At 39.9% G+C, this 26,148-nt stretch overlaps 1 protein-coding gene across 2 annotated transcripts in view; it reads right to left on the bottom strand.

Annotated features, from left to right (window-relative positions):
• The window catches only part of bcl7a (BAF chromatin remodeling complex subunit BCL7A), a 29,336-nt gene extending 5,897 nt beyond the window's left edge, over positions 1-23,439 (bottom strand). The window contains exons 1-3 of one of the 2 annotated variants that reach the window (XM_039772709.1): positions 23,173-23,439; positions 5,160-5,241; positions 4,210-4,306 (exon numbers count right to left, since the gene is read on the bottom strand). In XM_039772709.1, coding sequence (XP_039628643.1) covers positions 4,210-4,306; positions 5,160-5,241; positions 23,173-23,264 — 271 coding nt within the window. In that variant the 5' untranslated portion in view covers positions 23,265-23,439. The remainder of the gene's footprint in view (positions 1-4,209; positions 4,307-5,159; positions 5,242-23,172) is intronic. The other variant, XM_039772710.1, reaches the window with a different exon arrangement.
• Positions 23,440-26,148: the final 2,709 nt, after the last annotated feature.

The following is a 26,148-nucleotide window of genomic DNA, read 5'->3' as shown; positions in this document are numbered from 1 at the left end:
ACCCATTTCCTTTATCAATCCAACCGTACCCGCATTAACATGTCTATCGAGGTGATCACCATTGATCAAAGAACTGTCACTTACTGAGTGGTTTCCATGCCCGGAGATGGTGCCTGCCTTTTCCATTCTCTTTGTTACATATTGCACAGCCATAACAGGCTCACTCTTGATATCTGGAGGAACATTGTGTCTTATGTATTGAATGACTGGGACAGGTTCAAGGTGTGGACTGATGATGGTACAGGAGATAATTATACTACACAGGAGCACTATAAGAGTGAGATGTTTAAGCCCTTCACCTATGGTTCTGCATGTGAGTTGATGGCTGCCGCTGAATTGTTCGGTTGTTGCTTTCAAGTGTACCGAAATGGCCAAATATTTTACACCTTTGGACAACCGCCAATGCCTCTTAAACATCTTAGATTCACAGGTGACGATTTCAGTAGTGGATACTTTGATGTTTATGAATGTTTAAACTCTCAAAAGCTGGATGTGAAGTTATCGATGAAACCGGTTGTATACTTACAACACTTGACAGATGCCGAATGTCACTTCAACATATATACAACATAAATATATATATATATGACAGCAACACTCATAACAGTGACAAAACAATTACATTGACAATCATGTTACGTTATTTTCAAAATGTTTCCTTTAATTTTTCATTACTTCTTTAACACACTACTTCTCCACTGCGAAGCATGGGTATTTTGCTAGTATATATATATATATATATATATATATATATATATATATATATATATATATATATATATATATATATCTCATTTTAAATGTAGGTAGATCATTTTGACCTGGTCATTTTAAAAGTAGCTTGCAAGCCGAAAAAGTGTGGGCACCCCTGCTCTACACCACTTTTTGGGTCCTCCCCCAAACAGTGACTGGTTTTAGATGCTCCTTGGAATTCTAGAAGTACATCACCAGCTCTTTTATCTTGTTGATGTCTACAGTCTCTAGGCATAAATAGTGCAGGTTGTACTTCAATGTAAATATCTTTATGTTCTGCACCCATCCATCCATCCATCGTCTAACCCGCTGAATCCAAATACAGGGTCACGGGGGTCTGCTGGAGCCAATCCCAGCCAACACAGGGCACAAGGCAGGAACCAATCCTGGGCAGGGTGCCAACCCACCGCAGTGTTCTGCACCCAAGTTCCCAGGTATCTTATGATTCTAAGCTCTTCACTACTTATTATTTATATAGCAGTTTATTAATAAAAAGTGTACATAAAATGGCTCTATGTGACATATGTGTTCAGCAAGGAACTCACTCTGGGTGATGCCCCCATCTCTGCTGCTCCTCCTCTGTGCACATGGGGCCTTGGTTACAGAACAAGTATCTTAGTTAGTGGAGACATAGAAGACACCCCCCCATGGTGACTAATCCAGCTTTTAACACCAGGGCGGTCTTCCTTACGTAGCGGGTCCTCTGGATTTCAGCCTAATTACAATCACCCTTCCCCACCTGAGTGAACCCCAGGTGAACTCCAAAATATCACCAGTGAAAAATATGCTCTGGCGATACTTATTTTGGCTGTGTGCTCTCACTAAGAGCTACTAGTGCAAACTGAACCTACCAGATTAACAGTGTACTACCATCTTAGGCAGTTGAGCTGAAGGAGAACACCAATCTCTCTAGTAACCAATCAGGTTTCTGACTGTGAGGGCATCTTCTTTACAGCGGGCTCTCTTCTTTACAGCCTAGTTTTATGCTGTTTGTGTCTGCACTGTAAAGCAGTGTCTTGATTGAAATATTTGTGAATAAACAGAGTTACAAAAGCCTAAGTACCAATGCTCACATAACACTTTGTTTGATCAGAGGATTGAATAATACACTAGTAATCATTTTTTGTATACCAGAACAAGATTTAGTTATCTAATTGAATGTTAACAATATATCCTCTATCAGGAAGACAAACTTGTAATTAAGAAAGAGTTTAGACACCCCAGAGAGGACTAGACTTAAGGCCCTGTGTGTATCTGCAGGGATATGTTGAACAGCATATTGTGCTTTAAAGAATAAAATGTTATTTCGGCTTGCCCAAGAGGTGTTCTGTGCCTGTCCACAGAAAAGTATACTATATAAGAATAATTTGACTTAAACACAGGTGGTACAAAATCATCAGGCCAAAAGGGTACACTCAGAATTTTGTTAAGTTAAGTTTTTATACAGGATGAGCCAAAATGAAGTACCACATTTGTCAAGGTCACTGTGCGAGGTAGAGACAGCTGAGTAGATTTGGGGGGAGTGGGGGTCCTTTGATAGGCGATCCCTTGTAGTTTTCAGTTGGCAACATGCCTTGGTCCGGTGTGTACCGTGCTTTCTCTGTCAAAGCGTTCTTCAAAACCAGGAATCCATCATCAATACGCAACACGCCTTCCGAACGCACTTCAGCATTCCTCCCAATGGTGACGTCCCAAATCGGTAAACGATTCTTCAGTGGGTGGCTACATTCAGACAGATGGGTACAACATTGAACAGAAAATCTCCAGGCCATTCTCGGACTGCACAAACAACTGATAACATCCAAGCTGTAAGGGCATCAATTTTGCAGTCTCCTAGACGTTCAGCGCGCAAACCTGCTTCTGCCTTAGGAATTTGATGAGGAACTTAATTTCCATTTATTCAAAATGATGGTAGTGCAGGAACTCATTGAGAGAGACTGGGAGAGCCGTAGAGAGTTATGCGTGAACATTCTGCAAACCGTTCATCAAGATGCCATCATCATGTGCAGCGACAGGGCACATTTCCATTTGAATGATTGCATAGATAAATTTCACTATTGGTATGAAACCAACCCTCATGAACTTCATCAGAGACCCCTGCACAGTGAGCGTGTTACAGTTTGGTGTGCCATTGCCAAATTTGGTGTTGTAAGCCCTTACGTTTTTGAAGAGTGGGGAACAACAGTCACTGTCACTTCAGAACATTACATTGAAATGCTAGAAAACTTTTTGAGGCCCCAAATGGAAGTAATGGATGTGGTGGATGCCTGGTTTCAACATGACGGAGCAACAGCTCACACGTTGCGGAGATCCATGCAAGTTTTGTGGGAGATGTTTCCGGGTAAGCTGATCTCCCTGCGCGGCAATGTCGGGTGGCCTTTACGGTCGTCTGATCTCGCTCCGTGCGATTTCTTCTTGTGGCGCTCTCACAAGTCGAAGGTATATATACACCGACCTCAAAACCTTGAAGCCTTCAATGACGCTATTCACAACTAAACCACCACTATTCCCTTTGAAATGGCCAAATGGGTCATGCGAGAGTTCAGAAATCGTCTCGAAGAGAGTATCGCTAATGATGGCTACCACCTTGAAGACATCGTTTTTAAAACACAGTGAAAAAAAATCTGTTTTGTATACCCTTTCTTGAGTCGTAATGGAATGTATTTTATCTTGTAGCGGTTTTGTAGAATACATGTTTGAAATGTGGTACTTCTTTTTGCCCCAGAAACACTGACTTTGTTTGAATTTTAAGGCATACCACGGACTGACTTATCATTTCTGCTCAGTTTCAGTCTCCTGCTCCTCTCTTCACTAGAGGTGGACAGGCTTCCTAATGAGGTGGACTTTGAAAATTTAAAGCGTCAAGTTTAAAGTTCAGAGATTTTCGGAACTGCTTTTATCAGGATATTGTCACAGGGAGGCCAATCCTCTTCTGGCTATATCTGCCATAAGTGAGGAACCTAGTCAACCATACACTCAAATTCATTCATACAGGGCCAATTTACAATTAATTATCAATTGATTTAGCATGCAGGTCTCCTTCATGTAATAGTGAGGCAAGTGGAGCTCTAGGGTTTAAATACACACCAAGACATATGGAATATGTGCAAACTTCACACAAAGAAAAGACCAGGCTAAGAATTAAACCCAGGTGCCTGGGGCTGTGAGGCAGCAGAAAGAATCAGTGGTCCTCACGCCACTCCATGTTCACAGGAAAAGGTGCAATAAAAAATGTAATAATGACGGACTGACTAATGCAAAAATTTACTCTTTGTAAACAGTTACAATTACGATTAAAAACTCAGCTAATGGCCGCAGGATAAAACATGTTTCAGCCAACGGGTCTACCAACATCTAGCTTTCCAAGCTTTAGCACTAGCTAGTAATCCTGAAGCCAGCTAGACAGTAAAGCATACTAGGCAGGGAGGAACAAGGAGGCGTCTCGGACATACTTACCATGCATTTCCATCATGCCTGGCGAGGAACTGTTCTCCGGTGTCGTGACCTCAGAACCACATTTGTCATCTTTGCTTTTTTTCTTATTCTTGTTCTTCTGAGACAAAAAAGTTATCTTTACACATTCATTATCCCAAAATATTTCCTTGTATTCCTTTCACAATGTTGCATTTTCATGATCAGAAGTTAGTCTATGCCTGCATCAACAAACACAAGGTCGGAGCCAACCTTGGGCAAGCTGTCTCCATCAAAGAGCATTACTGAGGATGATAATCATATATACATCGTGCACATTTGAGAGGTTGAGTGTTCACTGTGCAATTTGCACCAATGGGCTCGGCCTATTTGGCGGGAGCTCTGCAGCCTAGTAATTAAAACCCGTCACTGGAACTTTCGAAGTCTACTGCCAACAGAATCAACATCCTGCTACACATAGTGAAGCACTCGTGTCTAAAGAGTTTACAATCCAGCACTAACACATGGCTTAACTAACACGGACATCATTTTTATCATCATGCATCTCAAAAGTGAAACTCACAGATAAAGGTGGTAACTATTATGTAGCTATAAAAACTGCAGTGATAGAACATTCTAAACTATCCAAAATATTGTAAGTATCTTTTCGCTACATTTTTGCATGCTTTTAACTTTCAAACTATACTCAAGGAATCTTTTCACAACAATGTCAAACTAAACTGGTGTAACAAACCCTACTTTTGAACCTTAGTGTCAATTGTGCTTTCGCAGCAACTCACAGACACTACCACAGTTAATAACAAAATGGCAATAATTAAACATTAAAGACATACAATGTTATCATTCACAAACTCCCAAAGAAAACGCTTTGACATTATTCACTTGCATTAATGGTAGTCCACTTTAAACATTCATCCATCATAATACTGTTGTAAATTAACAAAGGCAAACATTATAATATCTTGGACACGTACTTCTTCTGTTTTTGGTTCAGTCACCGGGACCCATTTGTAGATTCTGAGGGATGTGTCGCCTACAGTCACCCATTTCTTCTCCCTGTGTGAGATATAAAGGCACTCAATTGAAAAACACAGCATGTTCTCTGTTCACTCAGCTTCAGATGTTAGGAACTGCAGCTTTTTGTTTTCCTTTTTAGTCCAGCCGTAGATTTAGCTATATAATTAAATTTAAGTATTGTTTCAGTTCTGTACAGTTAATCCATGAGAGCATTTGGCAACTTCCAGTTAGGTAACTTTTACTAAATGAAAAAAGGGAATACATTTTATACAGTATGTGGCATTATTTAATCTAAGCTGTGTGTGGTGGGCAGGCAGTGAAATCGTTTGTCGCCGGGAGCCGCCTGAGGGACACTACACTGTGCAAAGTAGCGAAATCTCCCCCCTCCAGCCTCCGTCCAGCCACCGCTTGCAGTGTCCCCAGGCTCAAGATGACAAAGCGGCAGTTACTGAGGCGCATGTGTCGCAGCTGCGGCCCCGTTTGTATGTCGTAGGTCGGATGTCCATAACCTTGGAACTACCTGTATGTGTATATATATATATATATATATATATACACACATATATATATATATATATATATATATATATACTGTATTTTGTGTTGCATTTAACAGATGGTTGATGGCATAAAGAAAGCAGCAGAGATAGTAGCATGTTCGACTGGTCCAAGAGATGATGATATGCTGATGTCCAACTGAGAAAGTCACTACGGAGCACATAGTTTTTTTTTTTCTATGTGCTGTGCCTATGTGACCAAACGGTAATAACTGAACTATTCCGAAGTGACGTTTCACACAAACATTAGGAAGTTTTTCTTTATTCAAAGAACAATAGACACTTGGAATAAGCGACCAAGTAGTGTGGTAGACAGTAAGAATTTAGAGACTTTCAAAACTCGACTTGATGTTTTTTTTTGGAAGAAATAAGTGGACAATACTGGCGAGCTTTGTTGGGATGAATGACCTGTTCTTGTCCAGATTGTTCTAAAGTTCTAATGTCTCAGATGTGGACCCTGGCATTGGCTTGGTTCACGGAGTCGGTGATAGTTTGGCAGTTTATCAACAATCTCAAACAGAGATGATCTTTTAACTTCTCTCACCAAAGATGTCACGTGCTGTGCACATTAGGTTTATTACTAAAATGCCAACACCCATGAGAAACTACAGAGAATAACACAAAATTACTTCAGCATCGCTACTTAGTCGCCAAAAAACATTATGCAACTTGGATTCTCTGTGTTGCAAAACACAAACCAAAAGAGCTGATTATGAAAAACATAACGGAAAGCTCAGAAAAAAAACGTAAATAAAACAAAGTTATAATAATAAATACTTATCTGTCAAAGATATCTCAATCAAGCAGGGAATTATCAGCCGCCAGAAAGACCCAAATTAACAAAGACCATACTTCCCTTTATAACATTCTGTAAAAGTTCTCATTTATATGCTATACTTGCTACCTATAAGATGTTCACATGAGTGCTGAAAACAAAATGAGACTAAAAGTTGTAGAAAGCCATATGTTAGGAAAAGGCATGAACAAGCTGCCATGATCTGAAAAGGACAATCAAGTGTTTACATGCAGACATAATGTACAAGATAGCACAGTGGCTGACGCTGCTGCTTCACTGACCTGGTGGTTTTTGGTTTGAAGCCTACATTGAGTTGATGTCCTTAAGGACTTCACACTTACTTCCTGTGTCTGTGAGGGTTTCCTTTGGTTCCTATGATTTCCCCCCTACATTTCTCAAAGAAATACTGGGTAGTTTGACTGTCAATGACTGACTGTAACTGTGAATGAATCCTGTGATGGTCTGGTAACCTCACCAGTTCTGTTTAATGTCTTGTGTCCTGTGCTGCCCCAGGCTCCTGCATCCCTAAATTGGATTAAAGAGATGAGATGTGAAAATGCAGTAAGCACTTTTTTTTTGTTTTCCACAGTGAACGCCATCCATCCCAGTGTTGTAGTTTTTAAAAAGCTGAAGTACAAGCAATTTAAGAAGCTCACTGTAGGCCATGTAAGGACTGGGTATTAAGGGGAAGAACATGCCACCTTGGCACTTCACAGGTTAATAACTAACATTAAGCACCACAGCTGTTTAGGAATGTATTGGTGATGCACTATTTATAAATAGTGGGTTTCAATGTGCATATTATAGTTCATACATGAAGAGAATCACTTTTATTTTTCATTAAAAAGTAATTGGAAGCTTTTAGTATGTTTGGGTTTTACCACAAATTAAACTGGACTAACCAGCTGCCCCCCCAAGGAATTCAGAAATAACAGGATAAAGTAACAGAGCACATTATGCCCAAGAAGAAGCCAAAACATTTAGCAGTACAAAAGCCTTCCATTCTTTTCCAAGCTTACTCTTCTATTTGAATGTGGAATGGAGCAGGTGTGCAGAGTAAAATTGGCAAAAATCACTCCAAAAGCATCCTTACTGCTATTCTCATTCCACCATAGGCCTTTCCCAGCTGGGCATACCTGCTTTTGCTAACCACATTCCTCTCAAATACGCCAGCATTCAGGCGTTCTCAATAAACTTCTTAGATAAAAAGTGAGGGCATATCTGTGCTCTCTCATTACAGGCACAATTTACAAAGGAGGCAGAATATAATACTCATTCAGGAGCACTTTACCAAGAAGATTTCATTTGGAGCAAACCACCACTCATCTAAATCTATTATTCACTATAATTCTTCCTGATCACCACTCCACAGGTCTGAGGGATTCAATTTTCTCAAACCGGCAAATGTGACAATGGTCTCCTTATAGCATAGTATACAGAACCAGCAGCACAACACTACCATGCACCTGGTCATTAACTTTGTCGGTATAATAAAATACCAGCTGAACATCTGAGATAAAAAATCTCCATCCCGAATATTACTACATATCACAATCCTTAAAATTGCAGTATTGCTTCACCTACATACAGTACAGTTGAAGTCAGAAGTTTACATACACTTCTTCTTTAAAATTCACTGTATAACCCCTTCACAGAATCCGTACTAACCCCTACTTTCTCTTCTGTTCTTTTTCCGGTTTTCTGTGATCTGCGCCACCACCACCTGATCAAAGCACCGTGACATCCTTACATTGATGGATTAAAGGCCAGAAGTCCTCATGACCGTCATCATCAAGTTCTTCCATGAAAACCCTGAATACAATGAGGACTGATTGAGGTCATTGATGTTTGGTAGAACGCCTAGAGTGGGCTGAGTGGTCTCGTGGCCTCGGAACCCCTGCAAATTTTTATTTTTTTTCTCTAGCCATCTGGAAGTTTTTTTTTTTTTTTTTTTTTTTCTCTCCTCCTTGGCCATCGGACCTTACTTTTATTAATGTTGATTAGTGTTCCCTAATTTTAATTCTTATTTATTTTGTCTTTTTTCTCTTTCTTCATCATGTAAAGCACTTTGAGCTCATCATTTGTAAGAAAACGTGCTCTAGAAATAAATGTTCTTGTTGTTCACAGATTTTATACTAACAAACTATAAATTTGGCATTTTGTTTAAAACAGTATTTCACTTTTTTATTGACAATATCACAATTGCAGTGGGTCACCAGTTAACTTTGCCTTTAAACAGCTTTGAAAATTCCAGAAAATGATGTCAAGCCTGATAGCTGTGTCAACATGTGGATGTATGTTAAGGCCGACCATCAAACTCACTGCCTCTTTGCTTGACATAATGGGAAAATCAAAAGAAATCAGCCAAGACCTCAGGAGAAAAGCTGTGGACTTCTACAAATCTGGTTGATCCTTGGGAACTATTTCCAAGCACCAGAAGGATCCATGTTCATCTGTACAAACAATAATATGTGCAAGTACAAACACCATGGGACCACACAGCCGTCATACCACTCAGCAAGGAGATGCATGCAGTCTCCTAGAGAAGAACGGACTTTTGTATGAAAATTGCAAATCAATCCCAGAACAACAGCAAAGAACCATGTGAAAATGCTGGAGGACACAGGTAGACAAGTATTGATATTCACAGTAAAATGAGTCCAATATTGACGTAACCTGAAAGGCTGCTGAGCAAGGAAGAAAACCACTGCTCCAAAGCCACCATAAAAAAAAAAAAATCTAGACTGCAGTTTGCAATGAGCACATGGGGTTAGAAAATGGATGGATGGACATGGGGACAAAGACCTCACCTTCTGGAGAAATGTCGGGTGTTCGGATGAATCCATGATTGAACTGTCTGGCCATAATGACCATTGTTATGTTTGGAGGAAAATGGGTGAGGCTTGCAAGCCAAAGAGTACCATCCCAACCATTAAGCATGGGGGTTGGAGTATCATGTTGTGGGGTTGCTTTGCTGCAAGAGATACTGGTGCACTGCAGAAAATAGAGGATATCATCAGGAAGGAAAATGATTTCGATATACTGCAAAAGCATCTCAAGAAAGATGAAGCTCAGTCACAAATGGGTCTTCCAAATAGACAGTGCCCGCAAGCACACATCCAAAGTTGTGGCAAAATGGTTTATAGACAACAAGGTCAGGGTATTAGAGTGGCCATCACAAAGCCCTGACCTCAATCCAACTGAAAATTTGTGGGTAGAACTGAAAAAGTGTCAGCAAGCAAGGAGGCCTACGAATCTGTCCCAGTTACACCAGTAGTTGTCTTGAGAAATGGGCCAAAATTCTAGCAACTTATTGTAAGAGGCTTATTGAATGCTTAAGTTAAACAATTTAAAGGCAATGCTACCAAATATGAACCAAGTGTATATAAACTTGTGACCCACTGGAATCGTTAAATAGTCAATGAAAAGTGAAATAATCTGTCTGTGGACACTGTTGAAAAAAATTACTTATGCCCAGCACAAAGTAGATTTCTTAAAGGATATGCCAAATGTAAGTTTGTTAGTGTAAAGTCTGTGCAGGGTTTCTAAAATGAGTTTTAAAGAATTGACTCGAACTGTATGGAGACTTCCGACGTTTCATACTTACATAGCTTTTGGCAAACTGGGCCTTTGCAAGATCCATGAGACACGCTGAAAATCAACCACTTAAAAGAATCAGGCAATAACTTTGGGACTTGTGGATTTTGTCCAAGCAACTTTTCAATGAAGATAGACAGACAAATAGACGGTCATCTCTAACAGTAATAAAGAGCACAGTGTACCTCATTGCCATACCATACAATTCTCATTAAATGCTGTGCCACCATTTCTGCCACATTACAAACACAGCTTTGGTCTGTACTGTTGGCATTTGGAGACTTTTGGTATTATTTACAAGTTTCAGGTAACTAAAGCTTCTTTCACACTATTACATTTTTATTTATAGATGCACACAATTATCTCTATTTTTGCCTTTCATCCACACTGCCCTGCCATTTTTAACCACTGAAAACAGAGACTTTTGAAAATGCTCTTCAAGATGGCCAAAAATGTAGACTGTTCAAAATGCAGACTCTAAACACACACTGACTGGTTTATCTCTCTATTATAAAAAAAAATCCTGGGAGGGAGACTAGGGAGACAAGATCTTCTCGGAAGCCAATTTGACTGCAGTGAGACAACATTTAAAACAAGTTCACGGGCATCTAACCTAGCAGTTGTTGGAATGCTTTTGGCAGACAGACATCATGTGCTCCCAGCTCTTAAAAAAACGACACGTGACCAGCAGAACACGCAGCTGACCAGCAGCAGGAATCCAGCAGATGATCTGACCGCTTCTCCTTAGCATACGTTCAAACCCCCCCTTCACAACGGTAACAGCAGAGACGTGAACTGGCAAAAGGACAGCTCCTGTACAGGTTCTGAAATGATTGACGCAAAGCTCGACAAGCAGAAAACGCAGCTCGCCAGCAGCAACAAAAGAGCAGATGATCCGACAGCAACTCCTTAGCGTGCGTTCAGCCCCCCCTTCAGGACACGAGTGGCTAAGACACAAAGTGGCAAAAGGACAGCTGCTGTACAGACTTTTAAATGATCAATGTGTGAACGGAGATCATTTTCATTTCAGAATGGCTTTTTTAAATAAAAATACAGTTCCAACCTTGATTTTAAGACAGAGAGAGGTTTTTAAAGTAATCAACAGAAGTTGTGACACCCGTGCAAATTGTTCACTTCAGCTTGCAAGGCTTCATTTAGTTTAATTGTGGCAGAACATCTGTAGGTTGAAACCTATTAGTTGTTCCCCGAAGAAGGTCCATTTGTAATATTCTGAAATTTTCTTTTTTTTTTCTAGTTTTTGCTAACCTAAACTTTAAATTTAAACCTCTTGGCGGTTTACTGTTTACCTTTTCAGCACTTTAGGTCATTCATTGCATTTCAACTGAGTAAATGTGAAGAAAAACTGAGGTATTCTAAAACTTCTGACCAGCAGTGTAGAAGTAAAGATTTCAATGTACAGCATACCATGCTTATATAACTATTATTAGTACAACAAAACTTTTGTTTGTTGACCATTTTATTATATGACAGCAAAACATTTCTCAAACATCAGGATCTTGACTATAGTTATACACTGTAATGACATTCTTCCATATAATAATATGAGAACTACCAATCACATATCAGTGGATGTGTTTACAGTAAGTGTAATTGTTTAATCTGTGAGCTATAAAGTCAACAGCTCCGTTTCTTCTGTGGATTCTGGAGTCAATGCAGATGCTAGAGCTCAAGCTATAGAAGTGGTGTACAGTAGTCATAGTATTGTCATGTGTACAGTACAGTGAAATATTTACTTGTATGTGTGACCAAAATGCAACAAATCACGACTCTTCAGTGCCATGATAAACAGGAATGCATTGGGTGTCATATTCATGTTATAGTTAAGTAATAATTGTATGTGTACATACTGGGTATTTCACTAAATTATATTATTCAGTTGACTTAAAAAAGGAATATTAATTTAAGGTGGGGGAAAAAAGTATTAAACACATAGAATTCTGTCCCTAATAATAATCTGAGAACTAGAGAATATTAAACAAAGCAGTTCACGCCATTCAGGTGCACCCAGAATTCTGAACTTTACAGTAGCTGGACATGTACACTACTACACCTTTACTAAATTATAGAATGACTAGTTTCTCTTACATAAAGCAACCATATATTAGTATGACTACTAAAGAAAAAAAAAAAATCACTCTTAATACCCCAGAGTAAAGCAATAGTCCCCATACACCAAACTTTTTCTGTCACATTTTCCACAGTGTGCCTGTTAATTAAACACAGCCAAACCCAAAGGTTCCATCTTTTCAGCAGCAGCAGACAGGAGACACTTTACTGTTTTTGTTCCATGAGCAGAGCGATTCATACACGGCACCTGAGCTTTAATTATGCTGCCGAGGTCTCAAGTCTAGAGAGCAGCTATTTGTCATTGTGAAGAAAACAAACAGAGCTTCAAATGACCACTTCAAGGTCTTCATTTTGAATCCTGCAAATGGATTGCTCATTTAAAGAATTCCAAGTACACGGGACCAGACGGCTCGCTCTTTTGTGGGTTGCAGGATGCGATAAAAGTGAATCAAGTTAAGAACTAAACCTAGATTGAACAAGGTGCACCATGTACAGCCAAGCATTATAAAAGTGCAAACCACAGTGTATCAAAGACCCTAGTGTCCACTGGCTGCCAGTTTGTCCCAGTCTAAAGTCATAGAATTACGCTGCTCTCCTAACCATTTGATGGCCTATATTAAGTAGCTACCCTTAAAATTGTAATGTGCTTTCAAACACAAGGTTTCTCGGTGAGAACTTGAGAAAGTCAATTCAAGATAGTGATATATGGGCGATCATGTAAAGTGCTGTATAGTTAGTCTGATACCAGTAGAAGGTGCCAAGTAAGAAGGCATCGGTATTTACACTGTCTTACAGGAATATTTCAATGATATACGAGTATATTGGATATATTTAGTTGCTCTTTAAGTGATGACGTTACTCTGCGTCCAGCCCTGCAAGCAAGTCCTCCAACTTAAAGGAAAACCTGGGGGTTGTTGGCAGGGATGGCACTCCACCCACCATAAAAAAATCACACTGTTCCAGTTTGGTGTTGAGGTGTCACCCACAACACTTGGGTGCCAATCCAGGTGGTTCGTTGTGTGATGGGTGCGGCAACGTGCTATTAGCGCATGTTCCCATCCCATCTCTCTCTCTCTCTCTCTTAAGTGATGGAATTAAGAGCTAAATAGCCAGAAAAAAAGGAAAGCAGAACTGGAGAGAAGTCAGCAGTACTGATCATCAAAAGACCAATGCTGCTGTTCAAATAGGCCGAGACCCTGAAACTCAAAATAGGCTTTAGGCCTAGAAATCCCAAAACTCCTAGCCCAAAGAAGCTAAACAATGATCTTTTTAATTAAAAATGTATTCAATCAAAAATTGCTTCAAAGTTAAAATAAACAAACAAAATGCTGTGTCAGAGAAAATGGCAATTTCGTTAAAGGGCAAACCGAGACAGAAACGCAAAAGAAAAAAGGATCAGAACCAAGAGATTGGTAAGTGTTGAAAAATCAGAAAGCCAAAGAGCAAGGCAAAAATCGAGGTCAGAAGTACAAAATGAAAGTCAGTAACAGAAGAGATCAATTCAGAAAACAAGAAACACTTGGAACGGGTTTATGAAAGCTTTTTCTTATCCACAGCTTGGATAAAGACATGGCTTACTGGGCAGCTATTTAAACCCACTGTTGCAACTGTCAGCAGGTCATGAATCCAGGTGCCACATCCCTTGCCTCCAAGTAGCAGGAAATGCACATGAGACAGCTGACAGAAAAACATAAAATTCAAAAATATAACACAAAAACATAGTAATTGTAAAACACACAGGAAAACAGAGCCAGCACTTTCCATTGCCTAAAGCAATAGGCCAAAACAAAAATGTATCACACCATGTTTGAAATCAAAGGCGAGAAACAAGAGCAAGAAATCCAAAACAAAAAAAAATCTAAGGAGAACTTACAATATTTACAAGGAAGTATCCAAAATAATGGAGCCAAACAATATATGAAGGATCTAATGTCTCAGATCTTACTTATGGGAGGCTAAACCTTTAAAACAGGCCTTTGGGCAGCTACACTGCTGCAGCTTTGAGGGGCCCTGTCCCCCTTGGGCTCAACAAATACAACTAATAACAACACAAATTAATGTGACATTATTAACAAATAGAAAATAATTTAAAGACTGAAAATGACTTAACAAAATATTCCATAAAACAGCAGTAAAAACATTTATATAGCAAACTCACTAAACAAACAAACTGAAATATTCATATAAACAAACTTAAACAAAGAAAAAATAAAATAAATCCAACGTCTGTCCGTAATGTCTGTCCGCTTTTCATGAGAGAACTACTTAACGGATTTAGATCAGATTTTTTACTATAATTTGCTTGAACATTCTGGTTGATTTTGCGACTTCTCTCATCGTGCTAAGTATCATAGTTCACGTACGGTTCCGATTTATTTGCGCAAATCTGAGAGAGAGAGAGAGACGCAGTGGGTGTATCTTACATCCGCTTAGCTAGCAAACGAGAGAACTACTTAACGATTTAGATCGGGTTTTCTTCTAGAATTTGCTTGAACATTCCATTTGATTTTGCAACTTCTCTCATCGTGCTAAGAATTATAGTTTACTTGCTGGAGCAACATATTAGTGCTAATCCAACACAGAGGCTGTGGGCCGAGGGGAGGGGAAAGCATCACATAAGGAATAGGGAGCCAGGCAGGGCCCTCCCCGCTGTCCTGTTTCACTTCTACGTGGGCGAAGCCGTGGGGACGGCTAATTATTTATATAGCACCTTTTCCATTCTCAGGTGGAGTGCTGCAGTGGCGGAGGGAACACTGGTGCACGCGTGAACAACAGATTTTGTTAAATAAACTAAATGATCCAATTTTTTTTTTCCCTGTCTAAACTACAAAATACATTTGCTTTTGTTTCTTACTGAATCCAATACATGGATGAAATCCTTAGTGACGTTTGATCATAAGACTAGCAACGGACATCATTGAAATAAACAACATACCTGCAGCAAAGCAAAATGAGCAGAAGAAAGCAGCATCAACAATAAAAACAATGAAATGGCACCATACTGACTTTACCATGAATGATAAAATATTTTGAGGGGTGCATAAACAGTTCCTAAATCCACAAAAGGTTCAGAAATGACAAACAGGGACCCCAAAACTCAAACTCTAACAACAATTAATGTGAAGAGAGACAGCTTCAAGATAAGCCCCCCAGTTTTATTGCCCAGATAATCATTTCCTATTGCCAAAGTAACTACTTAACAATTAAATGGAACCAACAAATGGTTTACCACAGAAACCCCAATAGAAGTTATTTGTTTTTTTGTGAAGTGCACATCCTATCTGTTTAGAGTTTAACAAATGTGACTTTATTGACAAATAAAACAAGAATATCATGTCTAAAAATGCATTTATGCAGAACTGGAGTCATGACTTTTTCCTCATAAAAAACCAGGTTAGGTGTTCAACCAATTTCAAATCTGCCCGATTCAACTGTATGGTCACAAGGGCATTTCCAAAATGTTAGCAGTGGATATACAGGATCAGCTGGTATGCCAGGAGAAATTGTTCCGCTTGTACGGAATTCATAAAATCCTTTTTTTTAGTGGTGTGCTAAAAATTAATAGAAAACTTGCAAACAAATTTAAACACAAAATGCACATGCAAAAGGAAACAGTAAAAGTGATTTTGTATCGATGTACTCATGTCTCACAGTTAATGTAACTTGTGTAGAGCAACTGAGCCGACCCCTTTCATAGTATTACACAGAGACCGGTGTAGTCGATGCAAACAAGAAGGTGGGACATGAAGGGGAGGGTCTTGTAGTGCCGCATTTGTTTGACAGTAAGAGTGAGTGACCATGTAAGAAAAAAACATATACATATTAATAATTTTGAGAGGAGTTTCAGAGGAGAACACCGGTTATCAAGTCTGTCTGAGATTGAGCAGAGCATTAAGAAGCATTTTGAGGAGTAAGAGTTACACAAGTGTGCATAATTAGTCAGCTGCACAGTTAATTAAAATAAGCTTCAGTCAGAAAAGTACATACAACTACATGACACTGGTTATCACCTCTGGAAGTTTTAATTATACCATGATATGGATTTTTGGCATTACCACTCACTCCTATGCGGCCACTCTTTATAACACACTCGTGTTTTAGTTGTGGTATTTTATGATCCCTGCGACCCTAATCTGGATAAACCAGTTCGGAAGATGGATGGATGGCACTGTATAATAAGATAACAAAAGATAAACTACAATACATTTGGAAATTACCATTTTGTAGGATTCCCTCTCGTTTGGTATTCCGTGTTGATACCAACTGTCTGCTTTTACCTCGTATACAAAATAGCTTTTGGGAGAGAAATTGTAGTGTCAGTTTCCATTGGATGTTGGTCAGAAATGCGATAATTTCAATGTACTCTGTACACATGATAGTACTATTACTACTACTGTTACTACATTTGTAAGAAGAGGAGTCAACACAGTATATAGGGTGGTCCAGATCTAATTATGCAATTTTCATTACACCATAACTTATTAAGTTTACTACATAGAAAATCACCTGAAAAATCCCGGGCCATTGAGAAGTGTGAGAACTGACGACATGAAGAATCGTCTTTGTGCCGAACTGGAATCGTCAACGGAGTAGAGCTCCAGTCCATCGTAATAGTTTTAATACAAGTGAAGCTTAAAGAGATTAATACGCTTTGCCCAGTGAAAACCATTCTCGTGAACAGACGAGCTATCAATGGATCGTAACCTTCTAACTACCACCCTAATGCCATTCCATTCCATTTGTATCATACGTTTGCAACAGAAGCTGAGTGTGCAAAAAAAAAAAAAAAAGAAAAAGATTTACAAGGTAAGGACAGTGACAGGGTCCCAGATCGTAAACGTTTTTACAATGCAGGCTTAATCGCAGGCTTAATTGTATAATCATGCATTATACAATAATTACAAAGGAAATTGTGTTCATAAGAGAAATGTCTCTCTATAAATCTCAAAAAATTAAAAACACTGTACAAGTTCTTACATTTTAAAACGGAGTCTACGGGGCATTGGTTTAATCATGAAAAAAAAAAACTTAAAAAGTACTGAATAGGTCTATTATTAAGCAAAGAATTTTTTTGAGTATTGATACGCATTTCAAGATTCCACAAAACAGACGTATTCAGGTTGGTTTGGGGGGCAGATTTTCTGTGCCATTCCGGCTGTGCTCTTCACCTTATCACCTGGGTCCCTCCCTTTTACATCCTCAGCGCGTAGTTTCCTTAAGGTCACTACATGAATGCTATGGTGGATTTGAGCACTTAGGGTAAAGTTTTATCTCCCAGAGAGAGTTTGACAATAAAGATGTAGAAAGTCACACTAAATAACTCAAAACACGTGAGGCTTGTGCTATTTTTCTTCATTCAAATGAAAACTCGCCCACAACAGAACCTGTGATAAAACATATTGCCTCCAATTGACTCCTGTTGTTATAAACAATGTAACTTGAAAATGTGAAAGGCATGTTTTCTGAAATATACATTTGTACTGCTTTAAAGTTGACTTATTTTACGTTTCAGGACTTTAGTTTCCACAATTTTAAGCCACAACAGCAGGTACTGACTTTGTTTCAAATTTATAATGGAACTTAAAAAACACAACATGGCAACTTTATATATACACCATGATTATGAAAATATAACACTGACCCAAGTGACACAACGGATTCCAAATATTTCAGATTTCCACTTGAATTTCTATCTTTATATATACAGCATATGCACTTGGTCAGACGTTGGATCTTTAAACCCTGTCTGCTGCGGGTCACATTAACTAGCCAATATGGCGTACAAGTCTGCCTAATCTAAAATATAGGCATGCAGTTTGGACCACACTCAATGAACAGAACAGCTGTTGGTGGTTACAGGACCCAGTCATGTCACAACGGGGGTGGCTTCAGTGATGACTGGGCCCAAAGCCACAAACTGCTACATGTACTTGAGTCGTGATAACGGGACTTAGCTGTCTGGTTTTGCATTGTGGGTGTTCATGCAAACTAACAAAAACCTTCTGAAGCGATGCCTTTGTAATGAGACAGCAGCTCACGATAAGCTTAGACCAACACAGAGGCATTTACATTTATTTCATATGCTAACCTTTTTCTCCAAAGCAAATGAGGAATCAAAAGTGCACAAAGACACTGGAGCCCTGACAGTGAAGTGACTCACTCAGCGTCACACATGAGTCAGTTGGGGGGATCAGACCAGCAAGCTTGTACTTTACAAACAAACCCACACTGTAGTCCTTTAGGATACTGCCCTGTCTTGGAAATCTTTTATATGTAGTGCCTTTCACAGAGAGCCACTGTTCCCAAGGGTAGATAAAATCTCTCTCTCAACCTCAAAGCAAGTCTCGGTGCAATCAGATTCTTGCTTGACATCAAACGACAGGTTGGTGTTGGGGACTGAGCCAGCATCCCATAGCCACTAGACTAGGGGTGGGCTGCGTCGCTCCTCCAGGGCCGCCGTGGCTGCAGGTTTTTGTTCCAACCCAGCTTTTTTAATGAGATGCTGATGAAGCTCTTATTACTCAAGTGACGTTTTGATGCTTCATTTTAGTGGTCTCACCTGTTAAGGTTCCCCACCCTTAATTGCTCATTTCAGCCTTAAACCGCTGCATTCACGGTTATTAGCAATACGATACAAATGGCAAATGAACCAACCTGATTTGTTTCCATTGTGTGGATTCATCATGCTCTATTGGGTTTAATAAAACACTTAAGAGAAAAGTGTAACAGACTGAAAATTATTCATTTTAGGCTTTAAATCATTTAGATAATATCCTTGGAAAGGAAAAGATCTACCATATAAGAACCTAACACTGTAGACTAACAAGCTATAAAATGAAATACGGTCTGAGACTGGCAAGGATTGGTTACTAATTAAGCAATTGAGTTGGAATGAAAACTTGCAGCCATTGCGGCCACATTAGGACTATACAGTGCCTTACCCCAGAGAGGTCCTTCTCCACTACAGCACTAACCTGAGACCTAGATGTGGGGACTTCAGCTACAGCCTTGTCCAAAGACACTCAACCATACCACCTGCTACATAAATGTCCTTCAAACTGCACTTTTATTTTACAGTAAGAAACCAATCAGTCCACATTTTGTAATTTGCAAGTGCATGACGACATAATTCTGATAAGACATAGGTGGGCTTCATTACACTTTGGAGAATAAAGCTGACATAATAATGGCCAGTAAGGATAGAAGCTGAGAGAAAGGGCAAAGTAAAAGGTGTGACCAAACACCAGCCTGGCCAGTCTAGGTCTCTGTTAAGTTTATGGTGGACCAGCATGCTCTAAACATAAACCCACTGTCTAATCCATATAACCCAAATCAGGGATTGACGACATGAGTTTCTCCCCAGATAAGTACGTATTAAATTAACTGGCAACTTTAAAATGATGGAGAGTGTGTGTGTAAGCTCAGCAATCGACTGGCACTGCCATTCGGGGTTGGTTCCTGCCTTGCATCCAGTTTTGCTGGGATAGATTCCTGCCACTTGTAGAATTTGATGAGAATTGTATGGTTGTGGTGGACCCTCTCTTTTATTGCTACCCCTTGCTTACACAGTCCTCTGTTTAAAATAAACTGTTAAGGCAAACCACGGATTCTGACCAAATTGGCCTTTATTATTTTTGAGTCCAGGCAGCACAACAGCACAGTGGTCAGTCTGGCATTTTCTAAGACGACATGATGTTTGGTTGGACATGCAGGTAAGAACTTCATTATGCTCTTGTTTATATGCCCCTACCGCTGCTTCACAGATCCAGTGCATGGATTTGAGTTGTAAAATACTATGGCTGGTCATTGCCCATGTGAAGTTTACATGTGCACCCTGTGTCCTCACAGATTTCCTACTGCATCCCTAAAGACATACGAGTTGACTGCGGACTCTAAAATGACCCTGTGTGTGTGAGTGAGTACAATGACCGACTGGCGCCCTGTCCAGAGCTCCTTCCCGATTTCACCCAGCGCTGCTAGGATAGGCTCTGGTATCCGCTGAAGCTGTAACTGAACTAAATTTGACAAAATGATTTTATCTTTGAAGCCACACAAACGTATTTACGCAGTCCAGCCCACATCTTTGCTTTGAGCCACCACTGATGTGAATAAACAAGAGAGAAGTTTCGAGGTAAGGCAGTTCGACTCATTTAGTATGGTGTCGGAGAGTAGGGACATGCTGCATGTTCATCAGCCCATATGCAAGTAAGAATTTCACTGTACTCTGTACACGTGATTATAATAACCCTTATCCATTCGAAATTCCTTGTTTTACAATTGTTGGGGATTGCGCATCCATTTATTTGCTTAAAACTGTTCTTTCGATCTGTTCTTACCTCAATTTTTCTTTTTGTAAAATCTTGATTGATTTGTATGGATTGTAATAAAATTAATAAAAAAAAAAAAAAACTGTTCTTTCTTAATCACAAATTGATCAGTAAAAGAAAGGCACTGCTTTATAAAAACTCAATGGTAGCAAAGACAGGTCTATACTGTTGGACGTTCATTTGCCTGTCCATTTTATAAAGGCCGGACGGTTCAAGTTCAGAGCTGGACTAGCGCAAGTCCAAGTGGCAGTAAAAAATAATTCATATTTGAAAAAACTGATAGACAGCAAAATCAGTCCGGTTAAAAGAACTCTTAAAAGTGTTACAGTCACCCTTAAAATTGTATGTATTGGAGGTATTCTTTTCAAAAGACACTTTTAGGTGTTAATTCAACACTAGCAATTCAACTGTGCTGATTCTTGACAATCAAGATGGCACGTGTGTAAACTTGCAGTAACTGCCACGTTCCATAACTGAAGCTGTTCCACCTTGATTATCAATCCATTCACCTTCTGACCCGCTTAATCTAATATGAGGTTGCTTGAACCTAAGCCTGCCTTGGTAGTGCTAAGACTTGAACCAGCATTGGATGGGAGATCATGCATTACCAAAGCGCACATTTAGTCACCCATTCTTGTCCTGTGTCTTCCAAGTTCATGCTAGATAAGCCAGATGAATATGGTTATACAAACTGATTTACCATAAAGAAAAAGAACAAAAACAAAATATTCAGTAGTAGTAATAGTACTATCATGTGTACAGAGTACATTAAAATTATCGCATTTCTGACCAACATCCAATGGAAACTGACACTACAATTTCTCTCCCAAAAGCTATTTTGTATACGAGGTAAAAGCAGACAGTTGGTATCAACACTGAATACCAAACGAGAGGGAATCCTACAAAATGGTAATTTCCAAATGTATTGTAGTTTTTTTTTTGTTATCTTATTATATACAGTGCCATCCATCCATCTTCCGAACTGGTTTATCCAGATTAGCGTCGCAGGGATCATAAAATACCACAACTAAAACACGAGTGTGTTATAAAGAGTGGCCGCATAGGATTGGGTGGTAATGCCAAAAATCCGTATCATGGTATAATTAAAACTTCCAAAGGTGATAACCAGTGCATTATACAAACTGAATTACCATAAAGAAAAAGAACAAAAACAAAAAATATTCTTGAAATGTGTAATTTGCAATAAGTGATTTATCCCATAATATGAACCAAGAAATGATAAAGAAAAACTGGTTTGGTTGCCAAACTTCCATTTATAAAGATGTTTTCAGTTAAATGTACTATACTGTTAATTCCACGTGTGCAGTTAACTGTACAGACACCATTGGCATGCATGTAAACTTGCACAACTGCGGTGCACATTGTATTATCAATCCATCTTCTGAGAACATGGGATTGCTTGAACCAGAGCCTGCCCTGGTAGTACTAAGCCAAAAGGCAACACTGTATGAAAGATCTGACAATTAACAAGGCGCACTCATCTACTCATTTCTTGTAAATTCAGGACTGGGTCACTGAGGCTTAGCTAAAACCAACAGCTTACTGTTAAACAAAGTGAGCTACCAAATCGATAAAAATAATTAAAAAAAGAGAGAGAATATATTAAAATGTAATTTGTAATTAGCGATTTCCCATAAAGTGCCTAGACGGTGATAAAGCAAAGCCCATTCGCCTAACAGACTTCACGTTTAGAAACAAGTACTCCGTGAACGTGCCCGTCTATTTACGAGCGCGCACTCCTCGATCAATGTAAAGTACCGCTCTTCACGGGAAGCATCTGCCGAAGCCGGGTGTCCCCGAGTCGGACTCGTTTTGATTTTGGGGAGGGGTGGGGTCAGACCACTCGTGACCGAAGTAAAGTGTGGCGAGTGCACAATTAGTTGTGAATGGGGCACCGGGTGGCGCTACGCGGGCCCACGGCTGGCCCGTTCCGGTTTCGGAGGCTCACTCTACCATTCGCCGGACTCCGGAGTGCTGGAAAGCCAAAAGCCGGCGTGTTTCCCCCGGGCGGCTCGGACCGCACGCTATGTCGCCGGCTGTGAAGAGAGAGAGTGAGAGAGAGAGCGATTGAAAGCGCTAAATTTAAAAGCCCGCGACTGTAAAATAATAATTCCGACTCGAGAGCGCCGTCGGCTCCGTGTGAGTGACAAGGCGGAGGGGACCGCGACGGCGTGCACGGGGGGTTCCTAAAACTCCGCAAAATCCACGAGAGTCACCCCTCTCCCCGTCTCTCCCTCTCTCTCCAGCCGGCATTACACCAGACAGAGAGGAGAGGGAAAAAAAAAGCAAAGCCTTCATGTGACTGCAACGAAATGGCTTCTGGGTTCAGCCCACATTAATTCTTAATGGGAAAAAAAATCCCCTTTTTAGCAAAAGAAATGTTGCGAGCGGTGCGAGTGCGCTCCTGCACACCTGTGCCAGCGGCGCGAGGCTCTCGAATTTAGCACGAGATGACCCTGGCATTCGATTCTTTCTTTCTTCCTTTTCTCGCTCTCGCTCTCTCCTCCCCCACAAGATGTGCTTTCTCTTCTTAGATAATGAACCCGTGGCTTTTTTTCCCTCTGCCTATGTAATTCTTCCTTACCATTTTCGTACTTTTTCAATTGCGGCCATCACCCGCTTGATGTCATCTTTCGCTCTGCTCCTGGTCTCCGCGCGGACCGACCTGCCCGACATTGCTGCTCTTGGTATAATATTTTTTTTAAAGCTCGCCGGCAGTTCAGACACAATGCAAACACTCAATATCCAGCTTTGCGAGACGCCACAGCGCCTGCGCCGACTGGAGAGCGAGCAAGCGGAGCTCACAGCGGCGCGGCACGGCACGGCACGGATCGGCCAGACCAGGACGGGAGAGGGCAACGGAACCGGGCAGTGGAGGGCAACTGCCGTTGTTTTTATTTAGACCTCAACTGTCGCCCTTCTCGTTTCGCTGCGGAGTAAGCGAGACGTCTTGGAACGACGACAGTCATCTTTTTAATTGTTCCTATTAATACCACTAGCAAAAAATCCCAGTGATCATTAATTGGAATAATTTAATTTATTATTAATTGGTGTGGCTTAACGGTTGGGGCGTTGGACTGTAAACTGTGGGGTTGTGGGTTCAAATTCCACCAAACCACCTTTATCTCTCTCAGAAAAAAAAGTTTTATATATAAAAGTTTGTGCCAAGGCTGTAACTGGAAGGCACTGTATCTAAACCGTCAGTTTTCTCGACATGCATAATTTGATTGCAGATTGCCTGGGAGGTTAAGCTGACAGTATGGGCATCAGGTTAGACAACTGGTGACTGATCTGCTACTGTTTTGTGGGTCTGATCAGACCAACGTTACTGAGACCCTCCCCTCTCTTTATTTTCAGATATGGTGTTAGTAAGAATTATTTATGAACGATTTCAAACCCCTTCAGTTTTCTTTTGTTCGGCACCTCCTGACAAGAAAATCCCCAACATATCATATACCATTCAACTCATCTTGAAGTCTAGTTATTTATTTTTAACCCTCTAGACCCCCCCAAAAAAACAATTTGTAAGCCATATTTTGTGCAGGAAATTATGATAAAGAGTAAACCAATAAGTGTCTTCAGCAAAAATGATCAGACGGACTTGAAGTTATGCAGTCCACATCAACCAACCCCAGGGGTTCACCCCTATTGAGACAGAAGGGGTCAAAGTTAATCCTTTAAACAAAATTTTGAAAAAATGGGGATTGGTAATATTGACATGCAGAGTGCCATTTTATGTTACTTCAAAGTTGTTGATCATAAATGTGATGATGTTATTGATACACAATTCTTTAATTGTGTTTTGACACATTTTTAGGAAGTCACTGCCTACTGGAGAGATTCCGAAGTACTGGAAAAAGGCAAATATCATCCCATTATATAAAAAGGGTGACAGGGCAGATCCAAGCAACTATAGGCCAGTAAGCTTAACATGCATCACAGGAAAATTAATGGAAGGAATTATTAAGGATAAGATTGAGCAACACATGCCAAGGACAGGAGTTATTCTGAACAGTCAGCATGGGTTCAGAAGAGGGAGGTCGTGTTTTACTAAAATGCTGGAATTCTATGAGGAGGCAACAAAAGGATACGATCAAAGTGGAGCTTATGATATTATTTATCTGGACTTTCAGAAAGCATTTGATAAGGTGCCACATGAGAGGTTGGGCATCAAGTTAAAAGAAGTGGGAGTTCAGGGTGATGTTTTTAGATGAGTGCAGAATTGGCTCAGACACAGGAAGCAGAGGGTGATGGTGCGAGGAACCTCATCAGAACTGGCCGATGTTAAGGGTGGTGAGCAGCAGGGGTCAGTGCTAGGGCCGCTGCTATTTTTAATATATATAAATGATTTAGATAGGAATATAAGTAACAAGCTGGTTAAGTTTGCAGATGATACCAAGGACGGATTAGCAGATAATTTGGAATCCGTTATATCATTACAGAAGGACTTGGATAGCATACAGGCTTGGGCAGATTTGTGGCAGATGAAATTTAATGTCAGTAAATGTAAAGTATTACACATAGGAAGTAAAAATATTAGGTTTGAATACACAATGGGCGGTCGGAAAATCGAGAGTACACCTTATGAGAAGGATTTAGGAGTCATAGTGGACTCCAAGCTATCAACTTCCAAACAGTGTTCAGAAGCCATTAAGAAGGCTAACAGAATGTTAGGTTATATAGCACGATCTGTGGAGTACAAGTCCAAGGAGGTTCTGCTCAACCTTTATAATGCACTGGTGAGGCCTCATCTTGAGTACTGTGTGCAGTTTTGGTCCCCAGGCTACAAAAAGGACATAGCAGCACTAGAAAAGGTCCAGAGAAGAGCGACTAGGCTGATTCCAGGTCTACAGAGGTTGAATTATGAGGAAAGATTAAAAGAGCTGAGCCTTTACAGTTTAAGCAAAAGAAGATTAAGAGGTGACATGATTGAAGTGTTTAAAATTATGAAGGGAATTAGTACAGTGGATCGAGACTTGTATTTTAAAATGAGCTCATCAAGAACACGGGGACACAGTTGGAAACTTGTTAAGGGTAAATTTCGCACAAACATTAGGAAGTTTTTCTTTACACAAAGAACGATAGACACTTGGAATAAGCTACCAAGTAGTGTGGTAGACAGTAAGACGTTAGGGACTTTCAAAACTCGACTTGATGTTTTCTTGGAATAAATAAGTGGATAGGGCTGGCGAGCTTTGTTGGGATGAATGGCCTGTTCTTGTCTAGAGTGTTCTAATGTTCTAATGGTCCTAGCAGTCTAAGAGTCACTACCAGAAGGGTAAAAATGACAAATGTCAAATATAAAGCACGCGGGTTAGCATTTTAGACTATTTCAAGGTCAGTGATTATGAAAATGATGTGATTTTTGATCTTTTAAAGGGATCTAGCACACAATGGACTTCCAAAAGAAGGTGGAAAATGACAAATTTCTATTACAATGAAGAATATTTAGAGTTTAAACATTTAAGTTGAAGCAAAGAATTTAATATTTTGAATTGTTGACATAACTATTCTTGTTTATTAAAGGATAAGTTTGGAATATACAGTACATATATATATA

The sequence above is a fragment of the Polypterus senegalus genome, chromosome 12 (genome assembly GCF_016835505.1).
Source record: "Polypterus senegalus isolate Bchr_013 chromosome 12, ASM1683550v1, whole genome shotgun sequence".
NCBI classification, from domain to species: Eukaryota; Metazoa; Chordata; class Cladistia; order Polypteriformes; family Polypteridae; genus Polypterus; species Polypterus senegalus.
This window is presented reverse-complemented; position numbering and strand designations above follow the sequence as displayed.